General features: G+C 37.1%; 1 protein-coding gene across 1 annotated transcript; it reads left to right on the top strand.

Annotated features, from left to right (window-relative positions):
* Positions 1-5: 5 nt before the first annotated feature.
* Positions 6-926, top strand: LOC110799888 (uncharacterized). The gene has a single exon (XM_022005156.2). It carries the CDS (start codon positions 6-8, stop codon positions 924-926), a length of 921 nt encoding a protein of 306 aa, XP_021860848.2.
* Positions 927-15051: the final 14125 nt, after the last annotated feature.

Raw genomic sequence — 15051 nt, 5'->3', positions numbered from 1 at the left:
TCAATATGAAAATAATCTCATGGAACTGCCGGGGAACTAATGACGTTCGTTCTCTAGTTGTTCCTTATGTGGTTTGGTTAAAGGAATATTTTGCTCCCATGTTCATATTTCTGTCAGAAACTAAGGCTAGTTTATCTAATGTAGAATCCTTAGTTAGGAGTTGTAAACCTACTTTTGTATGTGGAATTGACTCAATAGGGTCCAAGGGTGGTTTAGCAGTTTTAGGATGGTGCCCATATAATGTCTTTTGTCTTTTCTCCTCCCAAAATCTAGTGCTTTGTAAAATTGTAGTGGATAGTACGAATGAAATGGAAATTCTCCTTGTGTATGGAGCTCCTAATGTAGAGGTTAGGCTTGCTGTTTGGGGTAAGATGCTAGATCTTATACTCGCCTTTCCTACTTGTCTAGTTCTTGGAGATTTCAACCAACTTGACCTTTTCTCAGACAAATTGGGAGGGTCTTCTTCTATTAAGGGGTGGGAGGCATTTATTCAATGGAAATTGGCCTCGAACTTATCAGATGTCCCTTTCTCTGGTCCTCCTTTTACGTGGTCTAATAAAAGAGAGGATACAGATTTGATATTGGAAAGATTGGATAGGGCTTATATGTCTACTGACTGGTTTTTAAAATTTCCAGATAGTAGAGTAACTAATCAACCAATACTTATATCAGACCATGCTGCCATTGTTTTTGAAACCTCGCACTTAGGTTTGAAGAAACATAGACCATACCAACTTGAAGCTTGGTGTTTACTATTCTCTGATATTGCTTCTATTGTGGAAGAAGTTTGGAATTTGGTTATAGTGGGCTCTCCAATGTTCACTCTTTCGAGGAAATTAGGTTTAGCTCGTAATCGAATTCGTAATTGGTGTCTTAAGAATAAGAAATCTAGGGGATTAACTAGCAACAATTCTCTGACCATGTGAACCAATCGGGATTACAAGTTTCTGATCTCCAATAAGGTTCGGCTTATATGGAAAAGATTGACGAAATGCACAGTAATGCCAAGTTACAATTTCAGTTTCGTTCTCAGAGGATGAAGGAGACTTGGGTTTCCAAGGGTGATTGCCCTTCCAAGCTTCTTTTTTCAAGAGTAAAGAAAAGGCAGGTGTCTAATTCTATTCTCAAGTTACAGAATAAGGTAGGTCAGATTAAGGAAGGTCAAGATGAAGTGGAAAAAAATACTTGTTTCAAATTTAAAATCAGTTTATTTGTCTAATAGTCCACAACTCGCTGATTCAGAAATAGATAATGTGCTACGAGAAATGGCTCTTCCTCATCTATCTCTGTTTGAAGTTGAAAGTCTTCTTAGGTCTTTTACGAACTCGGAAAAATTAAGGCTGCCATGTTTACTATGAAAGGATCAACCTCTCCAGGTCCAGATGGAATCTCGGTTGATTTCTACAAAAAGCATTGGAATGCGGTTGGGCAATCGGTAATTGAGGGCATCCAACATTTTTTGTCCACTGGTTTCTTACTAAAACAATGGAATCAAACCTTACTGGTTATGATTCCAAAAGTTGCCTCTCCAGAAGAAGTTACTCAATTGCGTCCGTTAAGTTTATGGAATAACATTTACAAGTGTGCTTCTAAGTGTTTAGCAAATCGACTCAAAGAAGTGCTCCCTACACTGATTGATGATTCACAACATTATATGTCGGACAATGTCCTTCTTAGCCATGAGTTATTATCTTTCATTAATGGCAGGAAGTATTCTGGTTCTAATTTGGCGGCGATAAAGGTGGACATGAGTAAAGCCTATGACAGGGTCCAGTGGGATTTCCTATTCAAGGTCTTACATGCCTATGGTTTTCCATCAAAATGGATTATGCTCATTCAACAGTGTGTGAGTACTATCTTTTATAAAGTTCTTGTTAACAGTAGGACTTCGCCTCACTTCATCCCAAATTGTGGGCTCCGCCAAGGTGATCCTTTGTCCCCTTATCTTTTCCTTTTCTGTATGGATATTTTGGGCCGCATGTTAGGTTTAGGAAAAGATATTAAGTTGTTTCAGGGGATTAAGATGTCCAGACGGGTCCGAATATTTCTCATATATTCTTCGCTGATGATGCCATGGTATTTTTCAAAGCTACTGACTCGGCTTGTAGGAATATTTTTTCAATTATGGAGCGCTTTGATGTTATATCGGGTCAACAACTGAATTTACAAAAATCATTTGTGAAATTTAGCCCTAACACTTCTATGATGGATCAGGAAATCTTCAAATTGATTTTGAGAATGCCAAGTGTGGCACAATTTCAACCTCATTTAGGGGTCCCAATAGATGTTATTGGAAAAAAGAGCACTCACTTTCATTTTCTTATTGATAAAGTAGCTCAATTGCTTACTTCTTAGAACGCGGTCTCGTTGTCGCAACAACAAAAATTAATTCTTATTAATTCAGTTGTCATCTCAATGGTTTCTCATATTCTCAACTGCTTGGAGATTCCACAGAGTATAGCGAACAAGATAGATTCCATGATTGCAGGATTCTTTTGGGCAAAGCAAGGTGTTAAGGGCATGCATTGGATTCGAAAGGATATTCTCCAACAACCTAAAGGTATGAGTGGTTTGGGAATAAAAAAGATTTCTACTCTGAATTCGGCCTTTTTAATGAAGCAGGCATGGAGGCTTCACAATAATCCACAGCTTCTACTGGCCAAAGTTTATGCTGCAAAGGGTTTTTCTCCAATGGTAACAGGTAAACGTATTTTGTTGCGTGGTCATTATTCATGGGGATTTCGAGGCATTAAGAAAGCTGAAAACTTGCTTATTGAGGGTTACGTTTGGAAAATAGGTTCAGGTACAAGGATCGTTGCTGGAAAAGATAAATGGGTAAATGGGGAAACACCGGTTTTCTTCTCAAATGTTCGGCTTTTTGAAGCAATGTCTTGGAAAGTTAGTGATTTTATGCGCCCTGGTTTGATTGGTTGGGACGTTCCAAAGGTTTGGAAAAGTTTTGAAGCTAAATATGTTCAGAATATTCGTTCAACCGATCTTCCTGATTCTCATGAATTAGATTTCCTATATTGGCCTCATCAACAATCAGGAAAATTCACTGTTAAGTCGGGCTATGCTTATCTTCAACTTTTGGATCAGGACGACCTCATGTCGGGTCAGATTCAAAAAATGCAAGACTTTTATAAAACATTATGGGGCCTCACAATTCCTCCGAGTGGAAACTTTTTGCCTGGAAGCTCTTGGTTGGAGCTATTGTTGTGAAGTCTAACTTAAGCTTTAGGGGGATACTAATTGATACTACTTGTGGAATGTGTGGTTGGGGTGAAGAAGATATTCAACACCTTTTTAGGTTATGTCCATTAGCTTAACAAGTTTGGAGGAGTGGTATGCTTGGCATCCACTCAAATTTTAATTAATGAGAATCACTCTTTTCAAGAGTGGTTTCTCTATTATATCCGGCTATTCATTAGTCAAGATGGAAGAAAAGGTCACCGTTTGCCATACTTCATTGCCACCTTATGGAGTATTTGGATAACGAGGAATCATTTTGTTTTTCGTAATCAAGTTGGTAATTTGAGTGCGGTTTTTCTCATATCCAAATTGCAGTTCAAGAATTTCAAGTCTTCTTATTGGATATGGATTCCACAAATTCACAAGTTTCAGAGGTGAATCCAGGCTACCCTCCCGGGTTTCTGCGAGTTAACATAGGGAGAATGGAAGAGGGTCCGACTGATTTCTGCTTGCAGATTGATGGTGCTTGGAAGGAAAAATGTCAAAGAGCTGGTATGGGTTGGGCTCTCTCTTCTAATCAGAGTCAAGGGATAGGTACGATTGGTGATGCTGCAGTAGGTATGGCTATGTCTGCGTCTCATGCTGAGGCTCTAGCTTGTCTATATTGGATGGAATGGGCGCTTTCCAGATCGATTTCTTCTATTACTATTTTTACGGACTCAACAAATCTAGTTACCAATCTGTAGAAGGGAGGTCTATCGGATATTAGTCAGACTTGGGTTCTTTCCAGGATTCTTCGTCAAGGTAAATCCTTTGTCAAGTGTTTAATCTACAAGGTTGACAGAGATCAAGTTCACCAGGAACATCTACGTGCGAAAAATGCAGTGGAGAATGGTGTTACTTCTAGTCTCCACCCTCTTGAGCCTGATTAGTTTTTTAGATCTATGTTTTAGTTTTATCTTTAGCTTTAGGTTTTGTTTCCCCTGTTTTTATTAATGTAATTTCATCCAATGATATACTTTGTTATAGAAGTTTAAAGGACAATAAACTAAACAATTTATTCTATCATTGACGAAATATAATTTATAACTGTAAAACTAATGAAAAATATATGTAGAGTTTTGCAATATTTTTATTTTTTTAAAAGTAAAAATAAGATTTAAAGGGTAAATCAATTAAGAAATAGAAAAAAAGAAAAAAAAACACGAAGTAGATATTAAGGAGAGTACACCTAGCAAACAAAACATTATGCTTTAAAATATTAATATATAATCCCTCTGTCCTTTAATACTTACCCCGCTTTCCTTATAAAGTCGTCCCTTAATACTCGCGTCGTTTCTATATAATTTTACTAATATTATATCATTTTCCTTACTTATCATGGACCCACATATATTTTTATTTCCTACCAAAAAAACATTAAAAAATTCAACCCATCCTCACCCCCACCCCCACCCCTTTATTTGATACTTTTTCCACTAACAATAATAAAACAAAACCCTACAATTAATATGTCAATTAAATTTTCTAAAACTCTGTATCGGTCAAAGCGGGGCGAGTATTAAGGAACGGAGGGAGTACCTACATATAGGCCCTGTTTGGTAGAGAGAGTTTTGGGGCAAAAATAGAGGTTTATAGTACTATTAGAGGTTTGACTAGTCAAATACTCTAATAGTGGTGTTTGGTAAGTAGAGGTTTGAGAAAGAGTTTTGAGTCCAAACCTCCGATTCACAATACGCTGCTAACAACAACGTTTTGGTGAAAGGTTTGCAAGTACAACATTATAGAAGACTATTTTACCCTGGATCAGTTGCTTACTTGTTGTCTTCAACCTTTCTCCTCCGATCTCTCCGCCATTAAAAGATTTGATTTTTTTCAAAGGTTAATTTTCCTAGATTTACAAATCTGATATATAAATCTTTCTTTAATTTGTCTTTTTTTGGGTAAAAAAATCATCAAAACAAGGGGAAAATACGTGATAATTAAATGAAGACTAAATTGCATTAAATAAATAAAAAAATTCTGAAAATTATTGAGAATTACCATATAATTGATCCATCTCACCAACTTTTTCTATTTGCATGATAATTGTAATTTGTATCAATTCGATTGCCGCTAATTAGCAAAGTAGTCCGTATTGATTCTCGGTGAGAAATTATGGAGATAGGAGTTGTACAATAGTATAATTGTAGTTGTAGATGGAATAAATAGAGGTGGTGATGGATTAAAATTGGATTTACAGATATTGAATTTTTGTAAAAGTTGCAGACTGCAGAGTAAAAGAAGATGAAGAGGGTAGAGTGGTAGACGAATCTTTTAACCTGTCTTATTGTTTAGTTAGATGCAAGGTTATTAAAATCGTGATTCTACTTTGAATCGGAAGGGATACTTAGAATCGAATCGTAAAATCGAAACGTAGAATCGTAAGATTCAACGAACAAGATAATCAAGATTGTATTCTGAAAATTCATTTAAAATGCTTATATTATAGGTAAAAAACTTAATAATTTAAATATATAGTTGTTTAATATCTAAATAAGCAATAATTACCAATATTTATCTATTAATAACTTTCTCAACATGATTTAAATTTATGAGGTTTTCGCTAGTCAAGAAAAAAGTTTAGAATCGTGTAGAATCGTAGATCGAATCTTTGACAATATTTAAATCGTAGAATCATTAGATTCTACGGTTTGAATCACGAGGAAACTTTTAGATTTTTAGTACTTTAGTATAATTTATTTTATTAGTAAATTTTTCAGAAAATTATACTCCATAAGAAGGATATTTGTAAATTTATAACTCAACGATTAAATATTTAAATTAAATCCATAAACAACCAATGTCCATGAATGTCATTTTACACAATTAAATAACTATTAGATTTTAAAAATTTGCTAAGTGTTACCAAACACATTAATATAAACAGTTACTCAAATCCTCAGTCAAATCTGCTAAACAAAAAGGTAATCAGCTAACTGCTAATGCAAGCAGTAAACAGCTAAACGTTAACCTCTCGTTACCAAACAAGGCCATACATAAATAATAAAAAGTCGTAGTACTTGAAAATGGAAGAAACCATGATAGTTCAGGATGAAATGAACTTGGGGATGAGTGTCTCCTCAGTGTTCCTGGTTTCAAACTATTTAAAAAATAAAGATAAAAGATAGACTATGGTGTTTTGATGCTCAATTACCCTTCCACTTCCTAGAGCATTCTCAACGGTGTGGAATGTTGTGGGGTTTTCCTGCTTCTGATGAGGCGGGGTCTCCGATACATCGTTCCCAGTCTTGGCCACAAATCTCGTATGTGGTCCTACAAAAAACGGATTTCCTATCGGAAAATTAATTCCGATTCTTAAGTAAGTAAAGTGTATTTGTAGAGAGATGATGTATAGAGAGAGAGTATTTTGTTGTTTGAGAGAATTTTTAAACCCCCTTTCAATGATGAAAGGAAGTATTTATAATGACTAGGGATGGGGGCTAATCCACCCCTTTTCCCTAATTTAGAGTAACATAATTGACCTAATCATATCCGTTGGACAAGTGTCCCATTCGAGGGTTGTCCTTTAGAGTAATGCAATGTAAGAGAGTGAACTTCGACCCTTAAAAGGTTTGTCTTCATCTCTATTTTACAAGAGAACTCCTAAGGTCATTAACGTAAATGACCTTTTGGTGTTCCCCTATTGATTTACCCTTAGTGATAATTAAAAAAAATAAAATATAAAACTTATTTAATTAATTATTTCAATCATGCTAATACATAACGTGCCATAAATTATATATTGTCCTTTTCCAATCAAATATTCAATCACTCCATTATACTGATTAATTATCCTAATCATGTCCAAAACTCATCTATAATTCCTTATGAGTAGCAAAATACTCTAATAAAAAAAAAAGTGATTAGGAAAGAAAAAAAATCATCCCAATAATACCTCAACTTTTGCTTATCATCATAATCACATATATCAATCATGATTAAGCTGTGACATCAACAAAACAACAAAACATGGAAACCTAAGTAAAGGAAGGTGAAATTATGAGAGGGAAAAAAAGAAGCTGCAAAACGTACCAAAGAAAAATGCCTCAACATAAGGAAATTACAATTATGCAAATCTTAAATGTTACCATAACGCTCAGTCAATTAGTAATTCAAATAATTTTCCATGAACTTCAGTGGTACGCATGATAATATCCAAATCATAGATGGAAAATTTCTGAAAAGTCAATTAAAACAATCTTACTCACAATTACACCCAAAAAGTTTCAAATTAAAATTATCCCATAATAAGTATCAAATCACAATATTAACGGATTATGTAAAATAATAGATTACAAACGCACAAAATTAAGAAACAACAATATTTAAAATAATAATATTCAAAGCATAGAAGGTTTACCATTACTAAAATCTTTTGTTTTTAATTAGGTCAAATTGTATTTCAAATAAAAGATAAGTGTTTACATTTTTGCAGCCTAAACGCAAATGTGTCATGGAAAAACATTCTCAATTTGGATACAAAACATTTTTCGTGCGTGTTACCGCTTTATCTAGAACATTATTATATTGTTGGTTATTTGTTGCAAATCGATCCGACTCAGAAGTGCATGCTGTTAGCCGAATATGTTGTGAGCAATATAATAAAAACAAGCGAAACACTATTTTTTTGTTTTATCTTATTTATTTGGTATTACATTGTTAAACTATTTCGATGTTTGCTATATAGATAATGTCTACGTTTTCTCTAGAAGAATTTTACAAAAATATTTTCTCCCTTACATATTGTTTGATGTTATAAGATGCATGTAGTATCACAATTTTTTTTCTATTTACCTCCGCACGCATCGTGTGCATATAAGACTATTATTAAATAAGGGAAAAAAGAAAGAGTACTGGTTGACTGGTGTCTTGTAAGGAATGTTTTTATTGTGTGACACATATCAACTAGCGAGTGGCTCCGTCGTGGCTCCATGTCTAAGTCACCAAGATAATGGAGCATTGATATGAACCCGTTAGCGAAGACACGTGTAGCTTTGTAATTGGTCCATGACGGACATGCCATTTTGTCTACAACAATTATCCCAACTATGATCATCCATGAATATCCTCACAAGGAAAAAAAATAAAAAGACATGTTTAGAATAAGGGTGCAAATTAAATATAAATTGGTCATGGGTAACCCATTAAGATGAAGGAGAATTCGATCACACGAGCCTAATGAAGGTTCCCCACTAAAACCAATTAAAAATAGTGGGAGTAACTCTACAAGCTTATAGGGTGGTTTTTGTCTCTCATCTTTCTCCAACATGGGACAACTGACTTGTGGGGTAATATTGGGTTTAAACAAATGACATCACCCTCAAACTAGAAAATTTTCCAAAAGATTCCTCCTTCCACGGGCCTTCAACTTTCAAGAAAACATATTAGTATATTATAACTGTACTTATCTACGATTAGGAAAATTGATGAAAATGATAGATTATGTAAGTATTAATTAGGAAATTTTGTAATCTCCTTAAGTTAGATTTACTTTGCATATTATTTGGTAGAATTAATCCTTGATTCTAGCCTAACATTACAGTTGTATATTGTGTATATTAACCAAGTCAAGGAAGGAACTAACTCACGGAAAATATTTCTTTCATGGTATCAAGTCTAGGGTTTCTTTCATCCTCCTCCGTTGGGATCTAGTCTCCTCTTCTTCTTTTCCCTTTCCGTCGTTTCATCTCTACACCTTCAACCATGCCTGAAAGTACTGTTAGTTTCGTGGAGTTCCACAAAAGGGGGGGGGGGGTGAATTGATTTTTTGCAGTTTTATAAATTATATGCGATAAGGAACATAAACAGCAAAATAGAGCAAGCACAATTTAGCGTGGAAAACTCTCTAGGCCCAATAGAGAGGAAAAAACCACGGCCCCTTTGGGGACTTAAACACTTCTACTAATTAGGCAAAACAACTCAGTTTCTTTACAAGCCTAATCTACTCGGGCCACAATCTGTAAATCACCTCAGATTACAGATGACTAGGAACAACCCCACGTTGTTCCCTTCTCCCTATGAAACAATCCCTCAATTGTTCCAACTCACTGATCTCTCTTGAGATCTTTCACTCTTGCTCTAGTAAGCCTGACTCAAGCTTAACATACATCAATTCAACTTTAATGAAATACAGAATAATTAAAAACTAAAGTAGATACGAAGATACAAGACCTACCAACCAATATTGCTCTAACTGGGAACAGGAACAGACTCTTAAAAATAAAGACTTTAAAGGTGATACCTGAAAGCTCCGGTTAATGCTAATGAGTCTGATAAAAAACTCGAGATGATCTTTTGGTATATTTATAGTGATTCTGTGATTTACCCTAGAAACCTAGACTCCTAATTCTAATCAAATTAGGACTCTCTTAAAGATAGAATTCCATTAAGAAACTATTTAATCTTTAAACAGGTTTTACACCTATTCGGATTCTACTTACTATGTACCTAAAGATTTTAATCCTCCTCGAACTCTTTACAAAGATTATCTTTAATTGTTACCGAGTTAATTTAATCATATTAAAACTTCTTTTAATACGGATAATCATTTGGTCTTACACCTAGTGTATTATGCTAACTTTAAGAACTTAGGTGATGACTCTTTAAGACTACTGTTCCCAGACCTAGCAGTATGATTGATATAACAACCTTGTACCTTTTCATATTTACCATATACTTCCTAATGCTTCATAGAAGCTTAATTCTTGCAGCTTCATTTGTAGGCCTTGACTTTGTCAACTTGTTCTATTGCTGCTTCACAGATTAATCTGACTTGTTCTCTTTCCTTCAAGGCTGCTTCATTTATCAATACATATTGAGAGTAGCTCTTTCACTTATAGACCTGTCATTCTAGAATATAGAATGTAAGCACAAATAAGCTTGTCATCATCAAAACTCAGGGATCAACAATTTCCCCCTTTTTGATGATGACAACCTTTCAACTTGACTGACAACATAACATGGTGATGAGCATGGAAACAGACATTTCCAAACTATAGCTTGAACCATGTATGAGTAAAATCAGAATGAACCAAGTTGCCAATATAGGAATCTCTTCCCCCTTTGGAGTGATCAAAAAGAGGGGATGTGAAAAACGATTTAAAGAAGGAAAGAATGCAGAATAATATTACACTCCCAAACAGTGAACCTCATTGCAGCTCAAGTCGGTCAACGAGTTTGACCGCACCCCTGCAAGCAAAACTTAGGCAAAAACAGCATATAAAACAAGAAATGTAAGTACCCTGCAAGTTAGTGAGATCAAACCATCAGAACGTAGGAAAAGCGCGCTAATTAAGATTAGCCATGATAAACCCGGCGCAGCTACACAAAACACAATGTTCAATATTCAAACACCAAAAGCCAAAAAAAATTGTTTATAGGTAACAGGAAGGGGGGATTTTTGTAGTAAGGAATGGGCAGGATCAAGGGTGAGGAGTGGCAGGATCATCTTCAACAACTTCTTCAGTATGGACCACCTCCTCCTGGATCATATCAGCTAACCGCTCTGTCATATCATTGAAGAATTGAGCCTGATCCACCTGCACCTGAACCATCAGCTCCTGAAGTGACTGGATTGAGGCTTGAATGGCAATGTTGTCCTGCTGTAGCTGATCCACCTTGTCCATTATCATGTTAAGAGTGGTGTCATGTGATGGTGCCGCAGACTGGGTTTCTCCATCCTTCTCTGAATCAGAGACATCAACATGGTACGCTGATGGAGGAACACCCTTGGAGGAGCTAGCTATGCGACGACTGCGCCTAATAGGAGGGTTAGAAGCGGGTGAATGATGAAGAGACTGTGATTTTGCAGGAACCAGAGGGGGGGGGGGGGGTCTTTCTTTAGGCCTCAAATCAACTGGCCCTCCCTCCGAGTTCCCTCCTTTGACCATACAAGGAAACACAGTCTCACCTTCTTCTTCAGACACATCGTCCTCTTCCTCTATCTCATCACCTTCTTCTTCCTCAAGCTGAGCTTGGTCACCTGGTCCCATCTTCCCCACACAGACAACACCATCGACGACCCTCAGACTAATCCCATTTAGACAGGCTCGAGACAGGATATGGGCTTGGGTAAGTGGCTCAGAGGTGTAAGAGGTAAGACCAACTCCCATTTTTCTCATGATAAAGGTGAGAAGAGACCCATAGCCAATGAAGTTATTTTGGGAAATGTAGTGGGTAAGGTGGGCGATTGAAAATAGCAGGAAAGTTAATTTGATGTTGATTTTCAAGAAGATAGATATAGATCAGATCGAGTCTGCTAGCCAAGGCCCTTTTGTCTGTACGAGGAACCAGACCCCTACGGACCACATTGAATAGAACCTTTTGAAAAGGGGTGAGAGACGACTGGTTAAGGGCCTTTGGTACCTTCCCTGGTCCCCCAAAGTACGAGTAGACTTCTTTCATTGTAGTGATCCCTAATTCAATTTGACCCTTCCCCTTATAATACACTTCTTCCCCCAAAACAGGAACCTTAAACCATGATCCCAATTTTTCAGCTGTAAACCTAATTTTTGTCCCATTGACACTGGACTGACATACCCCTTCAGAATACACAAAATTCGAACATAATTCCCCCATAGCTTCTGGAAACATGCAAGTATTTGAACAGACTTCAAACAAAAACGTCCACCCCTGTGACTCTAGACATTCCAATAGTTCGACAAACCCTACTTCCCTACACCAAGCAAAATCGACACTTAACCCTTGAAGCATGCGATCATTAGGAAAGAAATGATACCTAGGTTCCTCTGGTTTGACTTTCTTCTCCATCGGTGGTTGGAGTTCCCCCTGAGCAGGTGCTGGCTGCTCCTTCTTCACTAAGAACTTTCTTTTTGTTGTCAATTTTGCAGCAGACTTGGAAGCTGGTTGCTTAGTTGGTGGTTTTGGAGCCATGTTATCAGTGGGTGGAGGAGGAATAGTTTGAAGGGGAACGGCGGTGATAATCGGAATTGAGGGAGAATGAGGGTTTGTGGAATTTGGAAAGGTGAGGCGGTAGAGGGTCATAATTATATAGGAGATGTGGTTGACGAGAAATGAGGAGTGATAAGGATGAGGGTTTGAATTTCAAAATTCCGGGAAGTGTGAGGGGTTTGATCTGATGCTTCTTAACTTTATAGGCGAAGAATTTGGAATGTGAAGGGTTTTGGTGTTGGGAATTGGTGTGTGTGGGAAGCGTGTGTAAGTGAACAAAATGAAAAGTCATGCATGCACCGGGTTCATATGATTCATTGAACCAAAAATATGCTTTCCATTCATTTTTGATTTTCCCACACTAATGCAAAATAAATACAAGTCAAGTGATTAGTGTAATTACCTTAGTGATGCACAGACGTGACTGTGGTAATACACAGCTGGGTTTTGCAACAAGATTGTATTTGTTAGTCCATTCAAAAATATTTAAACATAATAAAAACTTTTTTTTAAAGCATTCAAGTAAGGTTAGAGAAACATATTGGCTCAAAGTATCACTTAATTTTAATCATACCAAGTTCTAACCTCAGTTTGTCGTGTCTGTCCCTATTCAAGGGTTTTGTTAAGATGTCAGCTACTTGGTCTTCAGTGGGACAGAATTCAAGTTTTACCAATTCCTTTTCGACATAATCTTTTAGAAAGTGATGCCTGATATGTATGTGTTTGACCCTTGAATGATGAACCGGATCTTTGGATATACAGATGGCACTTGTGTTGTCACATAGTATGGGAACACACTTTAGTTTCATGCCAAAGTCCCTTAGTTGTTGCTTGATCCATAACATTTGGGAACAACATGATGCAGCTACAACATATTCAGCTTCTGTGGTAGATAGAGCAACCGTGTTCTGTTTCTTAGATGCCCATGAGACTGCACATGCGCCAAGGAACTGGACCATTCCTGATGTGCTCTTCCTGTTAACTAGATCACCTGCATAATCAGCATCTGTGTATCCTTTGAGGTCAAAATGATCATAGTTAGGATACCATAAACATAAATCGTCAGTGCCCTTTAAGTATCTTAGAATCCTTTTGACTGCTGTAAGATGAGATTCTTTAGGGTTAGATTGAAAACGAGCACAAACACCTACACTAAAGGCAATATTTGGCCTGCTTGCTGTAAGATAAAGTAGTGAACCAATCATACCTCTGTACCTTGTTTGATCTACGCTTTTACCTTCTTGATCCTCATCTAGCCTTGTGGTTGTTCCCATGGGTGTATGATTTCTTTTTGCTGACTCCATTCCATACTTCTTTATGAGATCCTTGATATATTTCTGTTGGTGAATCATGATTCCTTGTTCCGTTTGCTTAATTTGAAGACCTAGGAAGAAGTTTAGTTCTCCCATCATGCTCATTTAAAATTCTTGCTGCATCAAGTCAGAAAATTCTTTGCAAAGATCCTCATTAGTAGCACCAAATATAATATCATCAACATATATTTGTACAATTAGTATGTCCGTGTCTCTTGATTTAAGAAACAGGGTTCTGTCAACCTTACGTCGATTGAATTTATTGTCTAAGAGAAAATGAGAGAGACGTTCATACCAGGCTCTTGGGGCTTGTTTTAGTCCATACAATTCCTTGTCTAACTTATACACATGTGCGGGATATTCTGGATCTTCAAATCCAGGTGGTTGTTCCACATAAACTTCTTCTTTAAGATATCCGTTTAGGAACGCGCATTTTACATCCATTTGATAGAGGTTGAAACCCATGTATGAGGCAAGTGCTATGAGTATGCGTATTGCTTCCATTCTAGCTACTGGGGCAAAAGTTTCTTCGAAGTCTATCCCTTCTTGTTGATTTAACCCTTTGACAACCAATCTGGCTTTGTTCCTGGTTATAGTTGCATGTTCGTCTTGTTTGTTTCGGAATACCCACTTTAATCCTATTACTCGATTGTTCAGAGGTGAAGGAAATAATGCCCTTGGTCCAAGTATGCATTCAATGATAAGTCTAATATATGCGGTTCAGTATTAATTAACAAGTGAATAATTCAGTGAGATCAAGTGAGCTGAATGCCTAGCTAGAGGCCGCTTCAGTTCAAGTGGAATTAATGATATTAATCCACAACTTACTCTTGACTGAACCCGTAGGGTCACACCAATAGTACGTAAACGGATCAAGTATTTAATGGCATTAAATACTCCATCTATGGATATTCGGAATCGACGGATCTTGGTTTCAGTGGGAGCTGAGATCGTCACAGGCAAGAAATGAATACTCCGGAAACGATGATATTGCCGGAAACGGAAATATTGATCGTATCGGAAATATAAATATTATCCAAGTCGTAGATGTTGCCGGAAACGGAAACATGGTACGTATCGGGAAATATTATCGGAAATAGAAATATTGCCGGAATCGGAAATATTGCCGGAAACGGAAATATTGTCTGAATCGGAAATATTATCGGAATCGGAAAATAATTCCGGAAACGGAAATATTAAATATTTGTTCGAAACGGAAATTAATTCCGGAATCGGAAATGTTAAATATTGTTCGTATCGGAAATGAATTCAGGAATCGGAAAATTAATCGGAAGCGCGTCGTACGAATTAGCATCGGACGAGCTTGCTAGACGAAGGCCCAGCACGAAGCCAGGCCCACGTCCAGCAAGGCAAACGCGCGCCACAACACGCCAGCCCAAGGCTGCGCCAGGCCCACCGCAAGGCAGGCCCAACGCGCGCCCAAGGCTGCGGTAGTCGTGGGCTGCGATGCTCGGGCTGTGCGCGCGCGCGCATGGCGCCCCTCGTGGGCTGCTGTGCGTGCGTGGGTGTTTGTGTTCACATACGAAACCTAAAACGTACAGGATTCGTTTAATGATTAAATTCCTAATTCTAT

The sequence above is a fragment of the Spinacia oleracea genome, chromosome 2 (genome assembly GCF_020520425.1).
Source record: "Spinacia oleracea cultivar Varoflay chromosome 2, BTI_SOV_V1, whole genome shotgun sequence".
Taxonomy (NCBI): domain Eukaryota; kingdom Viridiplantae; phylum Streptophyta; class Magnoliopsida; order Caryophyllales; family Amaranthaceae; genus Spinacia; species Spinacia oleracea.
This window is presented reverse-complemented; position numbering and strand designations above follow the sequence as displayed.